Source organism: Tyto alba, unplaced genomic scaffold (assembly GCF_018691265.1).
Source record: "Tyto alba isolate M040663 unplaced genomic scaffold, T.alba_DEE_v4.0 Super-Scaffold_1, whole genome shotgun sequence".
Classification (NCBI taxonomy): Eukaryota; Metazoa; Chordata; class Aves; order Strigiformes; family Tytonidae; genus Tyto; species Tyto alba.
Genome location: NW_024881261.1, coordinates 26,339,919 through 26,355,264, shown reverse-complemented (window position 1 = coordinate 26,355,264; position 15,346 = coordinate 26,339,919). Strand labels below are relative to the sequence as shown.

General features: G+C 35.7%; 1 protein-coding gene across 31 annotated transcripts in view; it reads left to right on the top strand.

Moving 5' to 3' along the window:
* The window catches only part of KCNMA1 (potassium calcium-activated channel subfamily M alpha 1), a 509,088-nt gene that overhangs the window by 318,629 nt on the left and 175,113 nt on the right, over positions 1-15,346 (top strand). For 30 of the 31 annotated variants that reach the window (XM_042789210.1, XM_032982029.2, XM_032982014.2 and 27 more), the window contains one exon: positions 13,770-13,845. The exons of the other annotated variant lie outside the window; for it this stretch is intronic. In XM_042789210.1, the coding sequence (XP_042645144.1) occupies positions 13,770-13,845 (76 nt within the window). The remainder of the gene's footprint in view (positions 1-13,769; positions 13,846-15,346) is intronic. 31 annotated transcript variants of the gene reach the window in all.

Genomic DNA, 15,346 nt, shown 5'->3' with positions numbered 1-15,346 from the left:
ATAATTTATTTAAAATTTAGATATTATCAAAGCATAGTTAATGAAGTGTTTAGTAATGGCTGTCTATGTGGTCAGGACAATGCTAACACTTATTTTTATTTTAAGTTATCTTTATAGTGGTTAGTTGGCAGGCAATATATATCATGATGGTGTGGCAGCCAATGAACATTTGAGTCTCTACATGCAAAATATTGCAAGTATAAATTCCAATGAGATCAGATAAATTGTAAAGAAATAGTGTGATTGTAGATTTTATTTTCTATTAAATTCCATGTTAATGCTGAGTTTGGATTCTTCTGCACTGTTTCACTTTCCTTTCCATTGTGGACAAACTGTAGATGTCAGCACTATAAAATCAGAGACATCTAGAAAATAAAAACAAATCAAAATAAGTTCATCTGGATTCTCTGACACTTACTCTTACGTTGGAAATTCATCTAAAGAAAATGATATACAATTGCATGCAGGGTGTAGATTGTAGGAAAAATATGTTGCGTTCAGTGGAAAATAGCAAATGACACATAGATTTGGAGGAACGTCATCTTCTGGGAGAATATCAGACACCTACTTTTCTAGGCACTAGTTCTAATCTACTCTGATAATTCATAGACATTTTCCCTATCTGTTCTTAGTGATTCGGTAACATTGGACAATTAGTGCAAGCATTTGTGTGCACTTGAAACTCCCTGAGAATTTGCTTCTCTGTAGGCAGATTGCAGACAGATTTTCTGTCTGACATGAATTTGAAGAGAGGAGTTTGAAATGCTACTCACTTTACTGGATTTATTCTTTATTTAGCCTCAGTGCTGAATTGATGCTTGCAGTTCTCAGACTTTGTTTAACCATGATACAATACTGACTAGTTGAACAGTATTTTTTATTACTGGCATGGGGTGACATAAGGGATACTGCTAAGTGGTGTATGGATCTACATGACAGTTATATTTCTAAATAACAGTTAAAACACCATAATCTTTTATGTCTGTGAAATTTTATGCCTAAATTCTTAATTAAACAGCTGGTATGATATATTCTGTTTGTTGTTATTACAATATACACGTGCCAGGAGTCACTCCCTACAATGAGTAAAAGGGCATCAATTCCCTTGAACAGGCATAAATATTTTATGAAGTTTGGCATCCATCTGGTCAGAAAACAGAATTATTTTTTTCACTTGGACCATAATCACATACAAAATTTTGTGATGTAACATTTCATAACCATTTTTGCGTAATTAATATATCTGTATCTGCTCATATCTATTATTTAAATATTTTAGTTGTTCAATTCAAAGGCTAAAAAAGGCTCAATGTCTAGGATGCATTGTATCATACCATTTGATTAGAACTTAAATATTGACTCCTTTTCAAGTCTTAATTTCATAGTATGCTCATTGTTTCTTTGGTGGTTATGGCCTCTGCCTTGTGACTCACAGGGGCAAAGACAGTCAGAATTGCAAGTCTTTTTTTAAACCAATGTTTTGCAGCATGAATCAGGCTTTATATCTGGCCTTTGTCCTTCCTTTGCCCTTATTCTTATCATTTGTCCTGCCCCATGGTTACAGCCTCTCAGAATAGCATATTCCTGATTTTAGTGCAGTTTGTTCCTGATGAATGCCAGGGAAAATTATACAAGATGCTAGCTTGTCATTCTTCAGGAAGTGAAACTACTTTATACTGAGTTGCAGTGGGCACTTTAAAAACCAAACCCCACGTTTCCAACCTTCAGTGCCACTCTCTGCAAGTTTAGTTTGCTGAGGTGTAACCTTTTATTTCAAGAGTCATTGTGATTTTAGTAGCATCATCAGTAAAGTGTTCAATTAATTTATTCTCCAAAAGTCAAAGAATTAAAAAAGGCGTATTTTGCATCCTTTCTCAATATGGACTTCAGTATCTAGAAAGGATTACACAACTGAAAGATTAATTAAAAAAAAAATAGAAAAATGAAAGATTAATTAATTCATTTTCTCCCTAGCTCTTTTTTCCATGAGGTATGTATGAATATTGTTTATCCTTCCCTTCATGTTTTCAGTCTTTCATTAAAAATGGCACCATCATCAGTTTGGTGGGATAAAATATATAATTTATAAAATATGATGCTTGCAATATAATACACTCTGATTTTATGTAAAGATCAACTATTCGTTCACTACTGGGTATATCTCTGCTTGTCTTATGGAATATGACATAGTCATTGCCTGAAGTGATACAAAGCAGTAAAATTAGAGTTTACATATCTAGTGACTATTACTGCTAGTGCCAAGCTTTCTGAAAATGGTTTAATATCTTAAGAGTTTGAGACTGGGAGATAAAAAATTAATTAATGCAACTGCATGTATTTCTTCAGGAATTAGAGCTTGGATTGTAAATTTACCCTCTAAATCATTTAGTGAGTTTACTGACCACTAAGTGCTTAGCAAAATGAATGTTAGATTGTTCAGGTTTTGTCATAAGCCATAGACAATGCTACAAAACTGTACCAAAAAGTAGTTGTTGCCCTACTTGTATAATTTTTATATCCAAGCACATCAGGGTTTTGTTTTGTTTTGTTTTTTTATTTCTACATATAATACTTTTGCCCTTTTTGAAATGGGACCAGTGGCTTTTACACTGTAGTTTCAGAAGTAGCTACTTGAAAGAGAAAAAAGGTAACATGTGGAACATTCTGTGTTGCCTTACTGCAAAATAAATTAATAGTAATTTTCAAGGAGAGAATGATCACTGAATATAGCAAAGTTATTTTTCTCTACAGCAGGTTTCTCCTTGGCAGATTTCCTTGTGCTTCCTGTTTTTTCTAGATTGTTCCTTTGGGCACAAGTGTAAGCAGATATTATCCTACAAGATCACAGCAAATCAGTCATGCTTGTCTAACCTGTGCTCTAGAGGACAATAATTTGATACCTACTTCTATCCAGTACATTGGTTGTCTATGCCAAAGATCTGTTCTTCCCTTGCCCTCTTGAAAGTTGATATAGGAAGCACCTAGTTCCTGCATAGCCAAAGGTAAAGCAGAGCTCAGCTGCTGAGAGCTTGCTTGCTTTCTTCTCCTGCATATTTTGAAAATAATAGTTCCACATTTGGATGGACTTTGAAAGCAAGTTGTCATTTAATTATAGCAATGCTTCCATAGGTATATCAATCAGTTTTTACATCAAGTTCAGGGAGGTTCATGGAGTGATAGGCTCCAAGGATATGTTTCTGTTAATAATACAGAAAACTCCACTCATTACATACTTTAAATAGCTTGGGTTCACTGATGGTGCAGTAGGCTTTAACAACTCATCCTAGAGTTCTTTAGAACAGAATTGATGTTGATTAGTTTGGAGTAAATACTTCAGAGCAGACTGCACACATCTCTGGTGTTTCTGATAACACAGATTTTTAGGAGTTTTAAGTCTACCTCAGACCAGGAGACTGTCAACTGTGTCCTTCCCAGGGGTAGGGAAAAGTATATAAACACTGGAAACAGTGATATTTTCCTAATGGCATCATCTTCATCTGCTTAATTAGACTTCAGACTTCCATTCAGGTGCTCATCTGAGATAGATGATCTGATATCTAAAAGGTAGTTTTCTTAGCAACTGAAGAAAAAAACAGTTTAGCCTATAGAGAACAATTTTCTATAACCTGATTTTAAATCTAATACGAAAAATTTGGCCAAGTAATAGATGGATAATATAGACAGTAGGGAATAGTACTCTCACTGAGAACAGTAAGGTGTCTTGCATAATCAGGTTGTAGAACATAAACACTAAAAACCATTCAATTGGAAAGCAGAAATGTCTGCACAGGAAAGTAATGCAACACATCTTTGTGTGGCTCTGTGATGCTGAATAGAGCTTCTCAGCACAGTATGTCATAATCCTACTGCTGCTGAAATTTAGATTCATATTTGTTTAACTTGTGTAACAGGTTCATTTTAGATTTCCAACTTTTGTCATTTAATTCATGTTTTCAAATTTTGATGTAAGCAACAGATTTATCAGTGCACTGACAGAAAACAGGAGAAAATTGATAAAAATCTGGCTATGCCTGGGAGCTGAGGGGGCTAAATGAATGCTGTCAAATTACTAAAACCAAAATATAGGTTATGTAAACTAAACAGCTTGAATCTTGCTATTTATTGCTTGGGTACTGTTTTCCTTTAGAGATGTTCCAGGCTCACAAGGTAAATGGATTCCAAACCCAAACATTTTCTGTAATAAGTACAAAGTACACTAATGATAGGTTTTAAATTGGATAATAACAAGATTATAATAGTATTCCAGATGAAATACAAAAAGAAATAAATGTGTAGTATGCCTTATATGGTAAAAAGTAAGTAGGACGTTCTCTCAGTTTGAGCTGTACAAGATGTGATTAGTAACACAGGTAAGTACTACCTTGTTCAAATCTTTTCAATTTAAGAGGAATGATTCAAGTGCTCTCATATATTATATATATGTCTGTAGGCACATGTAAAGAATCGAAAACTATTCCCACTAGATTCATTGGAACTTTACTATTGTGATCAGTGGGAACCTTGACCAGGTTGTTTGTAAGAACATGGATTACAATGTAAAGGAGTCACAAAAGTGGTTTGCCTCTGATTCACACACAATATAGAAATTTGTATGTTCTCCCCATATCTATATTTAGCATTGTCACCCTTTAATAACATTTCCAAAACGCTTTGATACTCTGTACATTTCCTATAAGCACATGCTGCAGTTTATTTTTGTGTCTGCTTTGCATTGTACTCCAGATGGCATTGATATATTTTTGGCATATACATCTTTGTGGCTCCTTTGTGGATAAAAAATAGGAATGATAAGAATATTCCTCAAACTGGAGATAGCTTTTCAAGATGAACTTTGTATGTTATGCTCAAAGCAGAAAAGTTGACTAAGAAAGCATAACATATATAATGGAAGGTATTATCTCACATTTACATTTTATTTCAAAGAGCTTTTTTTAATTGAGATGGTAGCTGACTGAACAAAAATCCAGTTTTGTGAATATTCATAGAGTGAGTCTGCTTGAGAGAACTAATGCACTGTATTCTTTGTGCTCTTGCTTGATGGCTAAATTGTTGGGGTTTTTTCCTTCAGTAATATAGCTATCATTAAATGGGATTAGATGAAAGGGTGTTGTGTGTGTTTGGTTTTTTTTTTATTTCATCTGGGATAAATCCTGTAAGAATTGGCTGATTGTGCGACCTCTGCCGTCTGCATACTAGCTTTAACTGGAAGACAGATATGTAAAGTTGCCAAAGAAAACTATACACAGTAGACAATTCCCTTTGTGTACATAAAACTACAAGAACTATATTCTTTACGAGAGTACCTGTTCATTCTATGTGAACAGCATCATGTTTGTGGGTTTGGGATCGATGGGTGTGGTTCCTTGTTGTATCTGAAAGAAGCTTATGTGGTAATATCTGGATAGAAGATAGCTTTTAAGCTCTAATACATCACGGATCAGAGGAACATCTGCACTGCCTGCCTGCTTCTGTGATTTGTTTTGTCCATCCAGTCTGTGATACTCTTAGTCTGTTTTGTGAGGCTGAGTTTTGTACTTGAACTAATTCTGTTTGTTTCATACTAAGAGAAATGGACTAGATTATAGTGAATTATCTTTTGGTAACAACATGTGAAGGTGAACTTTGCATTATCCTGTGTCCAGTTAAATAAATCTGCTTCCAAGGAGAAGTTCTGTTGAAGAAAGAACTCTAAACGATCTCTTTGTGTTGATACTGCATTAGCAAAAGGAAGGGTAAATGTTTGAGTATTTTTGATATTGGTGGGTGTTGTGACTGAAGACTGGACTTATGTGCAGTGCTCCTGAAGCTGAAGATACATAGTCATGATTCCCAGCAAGATTTTAGTCTACCACAACACTTCTGGAGGCACGTGTACAGAGGCTTACAGAAGTACTAGAAGGCGTAAAAAATCTCTTGGAGAATTGTTCCAAAATGGATATCGTGTCAAAGCTGGACATAATATTCCTGAAAAGGAAGAACAACATACTTTGCGAAACTCCCTGGTGTCTTATTATAGGGTTGGCTCATACTGGGGTAAGGTCTCTAAACCTTTTCTTTAGAACTGCCGTTTGTGATTCTGTCTCTGGTTCTAGTGTTATTCTCTTCTAAAAAGATACTATATTTAGTTTTTTAACTTCAAAATAGTGCTACAGTATTTCAGTTGCTTTATAGGAAAAATTTCTTCACAAACTCATATGCTGTAATGTGCTCATATTTCCCTCATCAAAGGGGTTCATTTTTCACCTAGAATCAACTAATCCTGTCTTGACTGAAGGATGGATTGTAATATTCTGCAGTGGTGGAGTTATTAAGAAATTATTTTTAAAACTGCTGTCACTTTTTTAACAGATGTAAAAGTAAATTAAAGGCATGTGCAGCAGAGAGATTTATTAATAAGTCTTTGATACAGCATTGTTTGAAAGCAGTTAGTGTACAATTTACATAGAATCTGAGTTTGATGCAGTTTTACTGTGCTGCTTCCTAGGGTATTGATTTTTTTTCCATGCTGTGGGCTGTTTTGCTGGTTGTACACTGCAAAACAGAGGCAGGGAAATGTATCAAAATATTTTGGCTTTGTTGGTTCTAATAAATGGCAGAATCTTTTCCTCCCATGCTATTTCTTCTTGTCTTGTTCTTTGAGCTTTGATTTTCAAATCTGTCTACAGGGAGTGGTATGGTCTCATGTTGCTCTGCTGCGCTGTGTGAAGGCATTCAGGATAGGATTATTTTGCATCCCCAAAATTACCCCTCCATTATATGTGTCTCAGAGAAGTTTCTGATTACCTAAATATGGATTCTGGTTTGTTCAGTCTTCAGTGAGCCATATGGTCTTAATGAAATATGCGGTAGAAATAACCATTGATAAGTTTGATGAAGACAATTTATGAATGAGTGAATGGTTTATCGGGAATAGAAATGGTATATAGAATCTCCTTGTATTGAATCCTTATGCCAATATTTTGGATATGCTATTGTCAATAAGCAAGAAAAGCAACATAGGGCAATAAGAAAGGGATTATGTATCTCACTGATGAGAAATAAAGTGATGCTTGATGCTGTTCTGGTAGATTGACCTCTCATGTTGAATGAAGAAATATCCCAATTCCTGTTTCTACTTTTTAGAATCTCATTAAAGATGAGTAAGTTTAGTTGTCATGATTTCCTAGTCTTCCCCTTTATAGATTAAAAATTGTAAATTTCCTTTTTTTTAGGGGTGGCGGGTGGTGTTTGTAACCTACAGGTAATCCCGATTGCTGCTGTGTATGTAGTGAAAAGCATCAGTTCATCAGAGAGACTGCAAAACTGTCTAACAGATGGGAAAATACCGTATTTCAGCACCTTTAAGACTACAAAGTCAAATAAAGCTTAAAATAATGTTTGCTTTTCTGTAAACTTTATAGAGAAAATAGTTTTCTACTGTAATTGCATTGCTGCTGGCATATGGTTTATTGGTCATGTTTATATTGCTATTCTGGTCTAAAGCATCCATTTTACTGGGTCCTTAGTAAAAACTCAGAAAGTGATAGCTAGAGAGTATTTGCACCTCACCTTACAGAACTGATTGAGTACGTAGTGAAATGAATAAAAATTACTTCTGTTGTGTTCTCGATCTAGCCCAGAATTTCAACATAGTATATTGTTTCCTATTGCACAGATCATTGATTTCTGTAATATTTAAGACTGATTTCATTTTTTTGGGCAGTATTTGACCTCTCTTAGTGACCCTTCAAAATTGGCCTGAAAGATGTGGATGTGTCAAATTTTCATATCTAAATTCAGTGTATAGAATTTCAGGAAGTAGTCACTTGATCTTTGAGAGTCAGATGTGGTTCTTGTGGAATTTTTTGTTGTGATTGATTTTTTTTTTTTTTTATACAGATTCTGAGCTGAACACTCAGAATCTAAAATAAAATTACACCACACATGTTATCCAGGAAATTACCTAGTAAAAATAATAGAACATATTACACACATATTTTATATTTTCATTGTACTTTTAAAATAGTCCCTTAGCTGTACAGGCAACGCAGGTAGCTAAACAAATATTTTCATAATAAGAAAATAAACCTGTGGTATACTTGGAGGTTCATTTGAATCATCATGCCTACAACTTAAATTATTGTACTGGAGGCAGAAACTATTGACTAAAATTCGTTGTCTCATATTGTTAAAGGAATCTGGTTTAATAATCATTGAAGTTTGTTTCTGGTCTAGAAATCTATGAATCTTTTAGCTTTATCCTGAGCATCGCAGCTGAAATAAACTGCAGCTCAGAAGCATACTTTAGTCATCCATTTAGAAGCAGAAGACTGACAAACTGAAGAGGCCTTTCATTTTATCTGTAGATTTTTCCTGTGACTAGAGAGATTTTCTAGGTAGATTAAATCTTTTGGTACTTATTTTTTTTGTATAAATTGTAATATGGAAGATTATATCATATTCCAGTCAGATTTCTGATATAAAACCTCTTGTCAAGAAAAAGGTGTGATAAGATGGAGACAAAGCAGTAAATACTTCCTGAGCATTCCATTCAACAGCTTGCAAATAACTTTAGCAGGCAGGATCCTGTGATGTGCAAAATTAGAAGAGACTTTACTGTAATACATAAGAAGCTTACCCTATCTCAACTATTGCTTATATCATTTAAATGTAAACCAGTTCTGTAGTTATTTCATATTGAAATAAATTATTCTTCCCCACATGTATAAAATATGTTCCCAAATATTGCAAAGGAAAGAGATACGCATTTTATATATGTAACTGAGACAGCTTTGGGAAAATGGTAATTTTTGTTAGTGCTCTTATTACAGAATTTTGCTTATTATTCTTGATGCATAAACAAATATTTCTATTCTTGGTGAGTTGGTGAGCCTGAAAGAGATAACATCTTAGTTGTGAGTCAAATTTGATTTGAAAACTAAGAGAGCATAGCATGGGACATTGTGTTATTGAATACATGTGATTAGTTTTCAGAGACAGGGTATTTTTTACAGATACTTTGTCAATAATTACTCTGGTGTTAGACCCATCAAAATCTTTTCTGTTTAACTTGTTTTAATTTTGATCTTATGTAGATCCATAGTAAACTACCTACTGAATAATTTAGGCCATTTTTACTTTAACAACAGTCTCATTGCAACAAAGTTATTTCTGTGAGGATTGCTGTGTCAGTTTACGGATGCATGTATGATTGCAAGCGCACTACCACATGTCATTAATGCCAGCACCAGAGTAAAGTGCTTTGTGGACTTTTCCTCTGTGAATTATTCAGTTGATTCATCATCCCTTTGCTAAGTTCAAGGTGATATAAATAATCATACATTTGGGGGCAAGCTCATTTCATCTGGGGTTTACGCTTGCAGGTTGTTCTAAGCAGCGGATTTTTGTAGTCTATTTGAAGAATAAGGCTGAAATCTCTGAATTAGATTCAGTCTTTCAAAATGCACATAATTTACTAGTGAGTCGAGCAGTCAATGCTATTAAATGTTCTAGAGAGCCAAACAGATTCACTGAAAGACAGCACCTCTTACCTCTTTAACAGACCAGCTTTAGAAATAATTATTCAAGAATGGAAATTTCCCTTTCTTCCTTGTTTCAGTTCAGCTAGTATTAGTGGATGTTGCCAATAGACCACACAAAATCTTTGCATGGTATAACCTACTGGGGAGGTGTGCGCACTGCTGTGCTGTACAGTGTAATTTGTCCCTACTATGTAGAGTTGTTTTGGCAGAGTGATTCTTCGTGCTAATAGTGTTATGGGGAGTAAACACTGTAGGCATAGTGAGTTTCACTTGCAAACATTGAACTAACTAATGCTTGTATGCTCAGCCCCTGAAAGCAAGATATTGTGAGTATCTGGAAACAAGTTTACTCAAACCTACCAATTGCAGCCCTGACATTGTCTTAGCCCTTTTATGTGTTTTGCTCAGATCACTTTTCAGAGTTTCTTTTTTTACTATTTTTACTATTCTGGAATACCCATCTCTTGGCAGTCAGGTGAAGTCCTTGGTGACTGGAAAAAGGGAAATGTTGCACCCATTTTTAAAAAGGGTAGAAAGGATGACACAGGTAACTACCGACCTGTCAGCCTCACCTCTCTGCCTGGGAAGATGATGGAACAGATGCTCTTAGAAGCTATGCTAAAGTACATGGAGGACAGAGGTGTGAAGTGATACAGCCAGCATGGCTTCACCAAGGGCAAGTCCTGCCTGACCAACCTAGTGGTCTTCTATGATGGAGTGACTATATCAGTGGATAGTGGAAGAGCTACAGATGATGTCTATCTGGACTTCTGTAAGGCCTTTGATATACCATCCTTTGCTCTAAATTGGGGAGAGATGGTTTTGATGGCTGGACTGTTTGATAGATGAGGAGTTGGTTGGATGGTCATATCCAGAGGGTAGTGGTCAATGGCTCAATGTCCTGATGGAGATCGGTGACAAGTGATATTCCTCAGTGGTCCATATTGGGACGAATATTGTTTAATATCATCATCAAGGCAGTGGAATAGAGTGCTGCCTCAGCAAGTTTGAAGACAACACCAAGCTGAGTGGTGCGACTGATACACCTGAGGGACAGGATGCCATCTAGAGGGACCTGGACAAGCTGGAGAAGTGGGCCTGTGGGAACCTCATGATGTTCAATGAGGCTAAGTGCAAGGTTCTGCACCTGGGTCAGGGCAACCCCCAGTATAAATACAGGCTGGGGGATCAAGGAATTGAGAGCATCCCTGAGGAGAAGGACTTGGGGTCACTGGTGAATGAGAAGCTGGACATGAACTGGCAGTGTGCTCTCACAGCCCAGAAGGCCGACTGTATCCTGAACTGCATCAAAAGCAGCATGTCCAGAAGGTCGAAGGAGGTGGTTCTGTCCCTCTGGACCCCACCTGGAGTACTGTGTTCCTCTCTGGAGTCCTTAGTACAAGAAAGACATGGACCTGTTGGAGCAAGTCCAGAGAAGAGCCACAAAAATGATCAGAGGGGTGGAACACCTCTTCTATGAAGAAAGACTGAGAGGGAGTTGCAATTGTCCAGCCTGGAGAAGAGAAGGCTCTGGGGAGACCTTATTGTGACATTTTAGTATGTAAAGAGGGCCTATAAGAAAGGTGGGAACAAACTTTTTTATCAGGACCTGTTGTGGGAGGACAAGGGGTAATGGTTTTAAACTAAAAGAAGGTAGATTTAGACTAGGTATAAGGAAGAAAATTTTTTACAAGGGTGGTGAAAAACTGGAACAGGTTGCCCAGAGAGGTGGTAGATGCCCCATCCCTGAAAACATTCAAGGTCAGGCTGGATGGAGCTCTGAGCAACCTGATCTAGTTGAAGACGTCCTTGCTCATTGCAGGAGGGGTTGGACTAGATGACCTTCAAAACTCTCTTCCAACCCAAACTATTCTATGATTTTATGAAAATCATATAAAATGACATATGTATAGGAATCTAAACAGATCCGTTTGGGTTTTGAAAAGTATAGAATACTGGGAAGAATTCAGTTGCCATCATGAAAAAGAAAGCTGTGATTTTCATTTCACATTTTTCTTCACAGCTAAACTGCACAAAGCAGGTAATACTCTAAGGGTTCTGAAGATCAAAATGTGATCCTTTCTATGTAATAATTCCTTTAACTATTAAACACAGAGCCCCACAAATAATGTCCTAGATGAGATACAGTGATTACAAGGTGATTGTAACCTTTGACAACTACAAGCCAGTTCTATTTGTAGTTCAAGCAAACTTTTTTTTTGGTCTTTTTTTTTTTTTGTTTGTTTGTTTTTTAATCTCTGAGGGAATTCTTTAAAATAGTGTATGTAGGCTGTAGCAAATGCAGAACTTAATCCATAATGATTTTCTTCTTTCACGGCAAATACATGGAAGCCATAGTCTTTTTGTTCTGTCATTTGATGTCTCAGCAACTAAAACAAATCTTAAGCACTGTAAGAGTTTGGAGATAGAGGTTTTATTGCTAACTCTGATGTTTTTCAGGCTTCATTTTGAAACATTGCAATGGGCAACTTGGCCATCTCATTAACTTCAGATGCTATGCAAAGCATCTGAAAGGAAGGATTTTTTCTCCCACCAGCCATTTTTCAAAAAGCTCCTGGGGAGTGGAGTGAGGCAAGTAGCTGGGTAGAACAGAGCTGAGAAAGTTTAGGGTTGCTAGTAAAGCTCCTCTCCATCCCTGGCCAGCTACATCTCCTTGGGTAGGAGTAGCAACTGTGGGAACTACTGCAAGTGGAGCAGACGGACACATCTTTCTCAGTTTCAGCACTATGATCCAAAATGATCATCCTCTAATTGCAAATGATCTGAAGCTTATCATTATTAAGCATCATTTTATTGCTTTTCTTCTAGATCCCTAAATCCATTTTTCAAGTTGTAATTAGTCTTCAGTGTTTCTCAGAGTCAGTAATTAAAAAGAAAACATATATTCATGTAATAGGAGCGATTTTCTACTTTGATAAGGCTACTTATGAGCCTTAATAAAGCTACCTTATGAGCCTTGGCAAGAGTAGAAATTTTATTTAACAACTTTCCAGGAATACTGCAGAAATAAAAGCTTGATTTAAACACATCTTGCTGTGTGCATCTTTGCTCTTGAGGGGAACCTCTTGACTCCACTGAGATGATGAAAGTTGTGAACAGGTTTATATGTTTGGCAGGACCAGTCCTTCCTTAATATTCTAGAAATAAAAAGTGGTTTATAGCACTGGAATTGGGTAAAAATAAATGTCAATAAAGAAGATGTATGGGAACAAGCTGCCCTGGACCTAACATAACATTTCCAATACCATGTTACACAACTTTTATGTAACTCCTGGTTGTACTCTCTAATAAGAGTTATCCTGAAAGCCTTATTTTAATTTATAAGATGTGCATGTGTATGATACATAATGTACTTTTATTCATATGCCAAGATCTGCAGCCAAATTATTTACTATCAGCATAAGTCTCTTAATAATTTAGCCTTTAATCTTCTATAGTATTTTCTCTTGCACACTCTTTGTCTATGTCTTGCTGCCTTTGTAGTTGTCTGGGAACTGCTGTTCACACAACCCAATTTCAATGCAAAAGTGGTATTTCTTTGTAAAAATAATTGCTGCTTTAACAGCCAAAGTGTATTCCTATAGTTACAGTGTGGTGGAAAGAATTATAGTAGTTTCATCACTTTTAAGATAGAATGTGTTGTTTCTCTCTTTTCCTGCTTGAGTTTTTTGAAATTAGAGTGTAGATGTGGAATATTACAATAAAATATTTGACATCATTAAGATTCACCAGTTTAATCAGGCATATATGCAGTCTACTTTATTCACGTTATCAGATCTCTTGCCCATAATCTTTTATTTTTTCATTAAGCAATGTGGGGGCTTGGAAGGCTGAGGAGTTTCAGATCTGTATGTGTCTTTGACAGCTTGGAAGAGAATGACATGTGCACTAGAACTACCAACAGAACCTCCGTGAGGTTTTTTCCCCTTAGCTTTCAGCCTGTATGTCTCTTACCATGGCTTCCTACATGAATTAAGACTTTCTGGTAGGATACTTGTGCTATTAAGGAAATAAGGTTAAAACAATTTGTAAAAGAACTGGTAAGGATCTTGGAACCATTAAATATGGAAGAACATTTCAAAGGTATTTGACATTTTGTATGCTACCTACGTTGATTTAATTGATCATTGTCATTATAATTGAAATGATGTTATAATTTGAATTATTTTCTACCAGAGCTTTTTTTTTTTTTTTTCTTTAATGCAGGTTTAAGATTTTTAAGAGCCCTTAGACTGATACAGTTTTCAGAAATTTTGCAGTTTCTGAATATCCTTAAAACAAGGTAAGATCTTTTCCTACATAATGGGTTAGTTGCATTGGTGATGGAATGTAAACGGCCTAGGTTTGTGTTCCTAGTGATATATGATCTTCTTTTCTGGAAAAAAAACACTTGTTATCTGTTCTTTAAACCTTTTTCTGCTGATGAATGATTTATCTTTTGCTATGTGATCAGTAGATTGTACTTGATGTGTTGTTACATTTGAAATATCTGAACAAGACTGTATGCTGATAAATTAAAAGCGGAATGAATTACAGAGCTCTGCACTGATTAAACATTGCTTCTTTCCACATAATCAGTCCATATTCTGCTGCCTTGGAAGAACATAAATCAAAATTAATTCAATGGAATACAGTTTAAAGGTATTTTGAGAAATAATCATTGTGGCTCTTATTTCACTTTTTTTGAACTGAGCATCCTTCTTCACATCAGAAACATATTAAAAATTTATTTTACACTGATCTATCCTTACATTATGTTCATTGTCATCAGCATTTATTTCAAAGAACAATTAAAATACTCCAAGAAACCTTTTGGCTTTCACTGATTCTTTGGTCTATTAATACATGAAAGTTGTGCAGAAGCAGCACAACTTTGAAGAAAAGATCACTTTGAAGGAAACAAAAAGGAACATTATCATGCCTCACAGTTGAAGACATATTGCCTTTCATCATTCCCTAAAAATCCCCAGGTGAAGTATTAAACCCAGATTCCAATAATTACTGGAAACTCAATTCCATTCTGAAATCCTATACTCTCTCTACCAGCTGATGATGCATGTGTGAGGGCTTTATATGAAAGTAACTTCATTTACTTGCTATGTTAATTAGTAGTGATGGGGAAATAGATCCTTTAGATTTGTACATACTCATAGTAAACAGCTGTTTTGTCAACCCTTAACCTTGAAACTATTCTCTTTGCTGTAAAACCCTCACACTATCTGTCTTCAGCTATGTGACTGTAAGGAATCCAGTTCTTGTCAAATACAGAAATCAAAGAATATGCATTGAAGATGTAGTCCAGTAGCTTAGAATACTACCAGTATGGTAAAAGAGAGTAATTTGTGCAGGAGCTCAGAATATCCAATGAGTACATTTAAAAGAATGACCCCACCAAAACAAATGGCAGACAGTGGAGCGGCCCCATAAACTCAAAGGATTTTGGATAAAGGCTAAAAGCCCTTTCAGGAGTGGTGGATTTGTAAAATTTCCAGATCCATAATGAAGGGATACTGCAATTAATCACATGCAGTGTATTCAGAGCTGGCTTATTCAAGACCAACCATTTAAATAGCATTTCTCTGGTGCAAAATTTACTCTTATATATCATCTCTGTGATTATTTATATGAATGTCCGATTATCTGCAAACCTCAAATGTTGATTATTAGAAAGCCTGTAAAGCAAAGCTTCCTTATATGACTGTTTCATTTTACTCAGCTGATTAATCCCCAGCAGTTCATTACTGATATCATTTATTTAACTTAAAAACTGTCAGTGCCTCAAA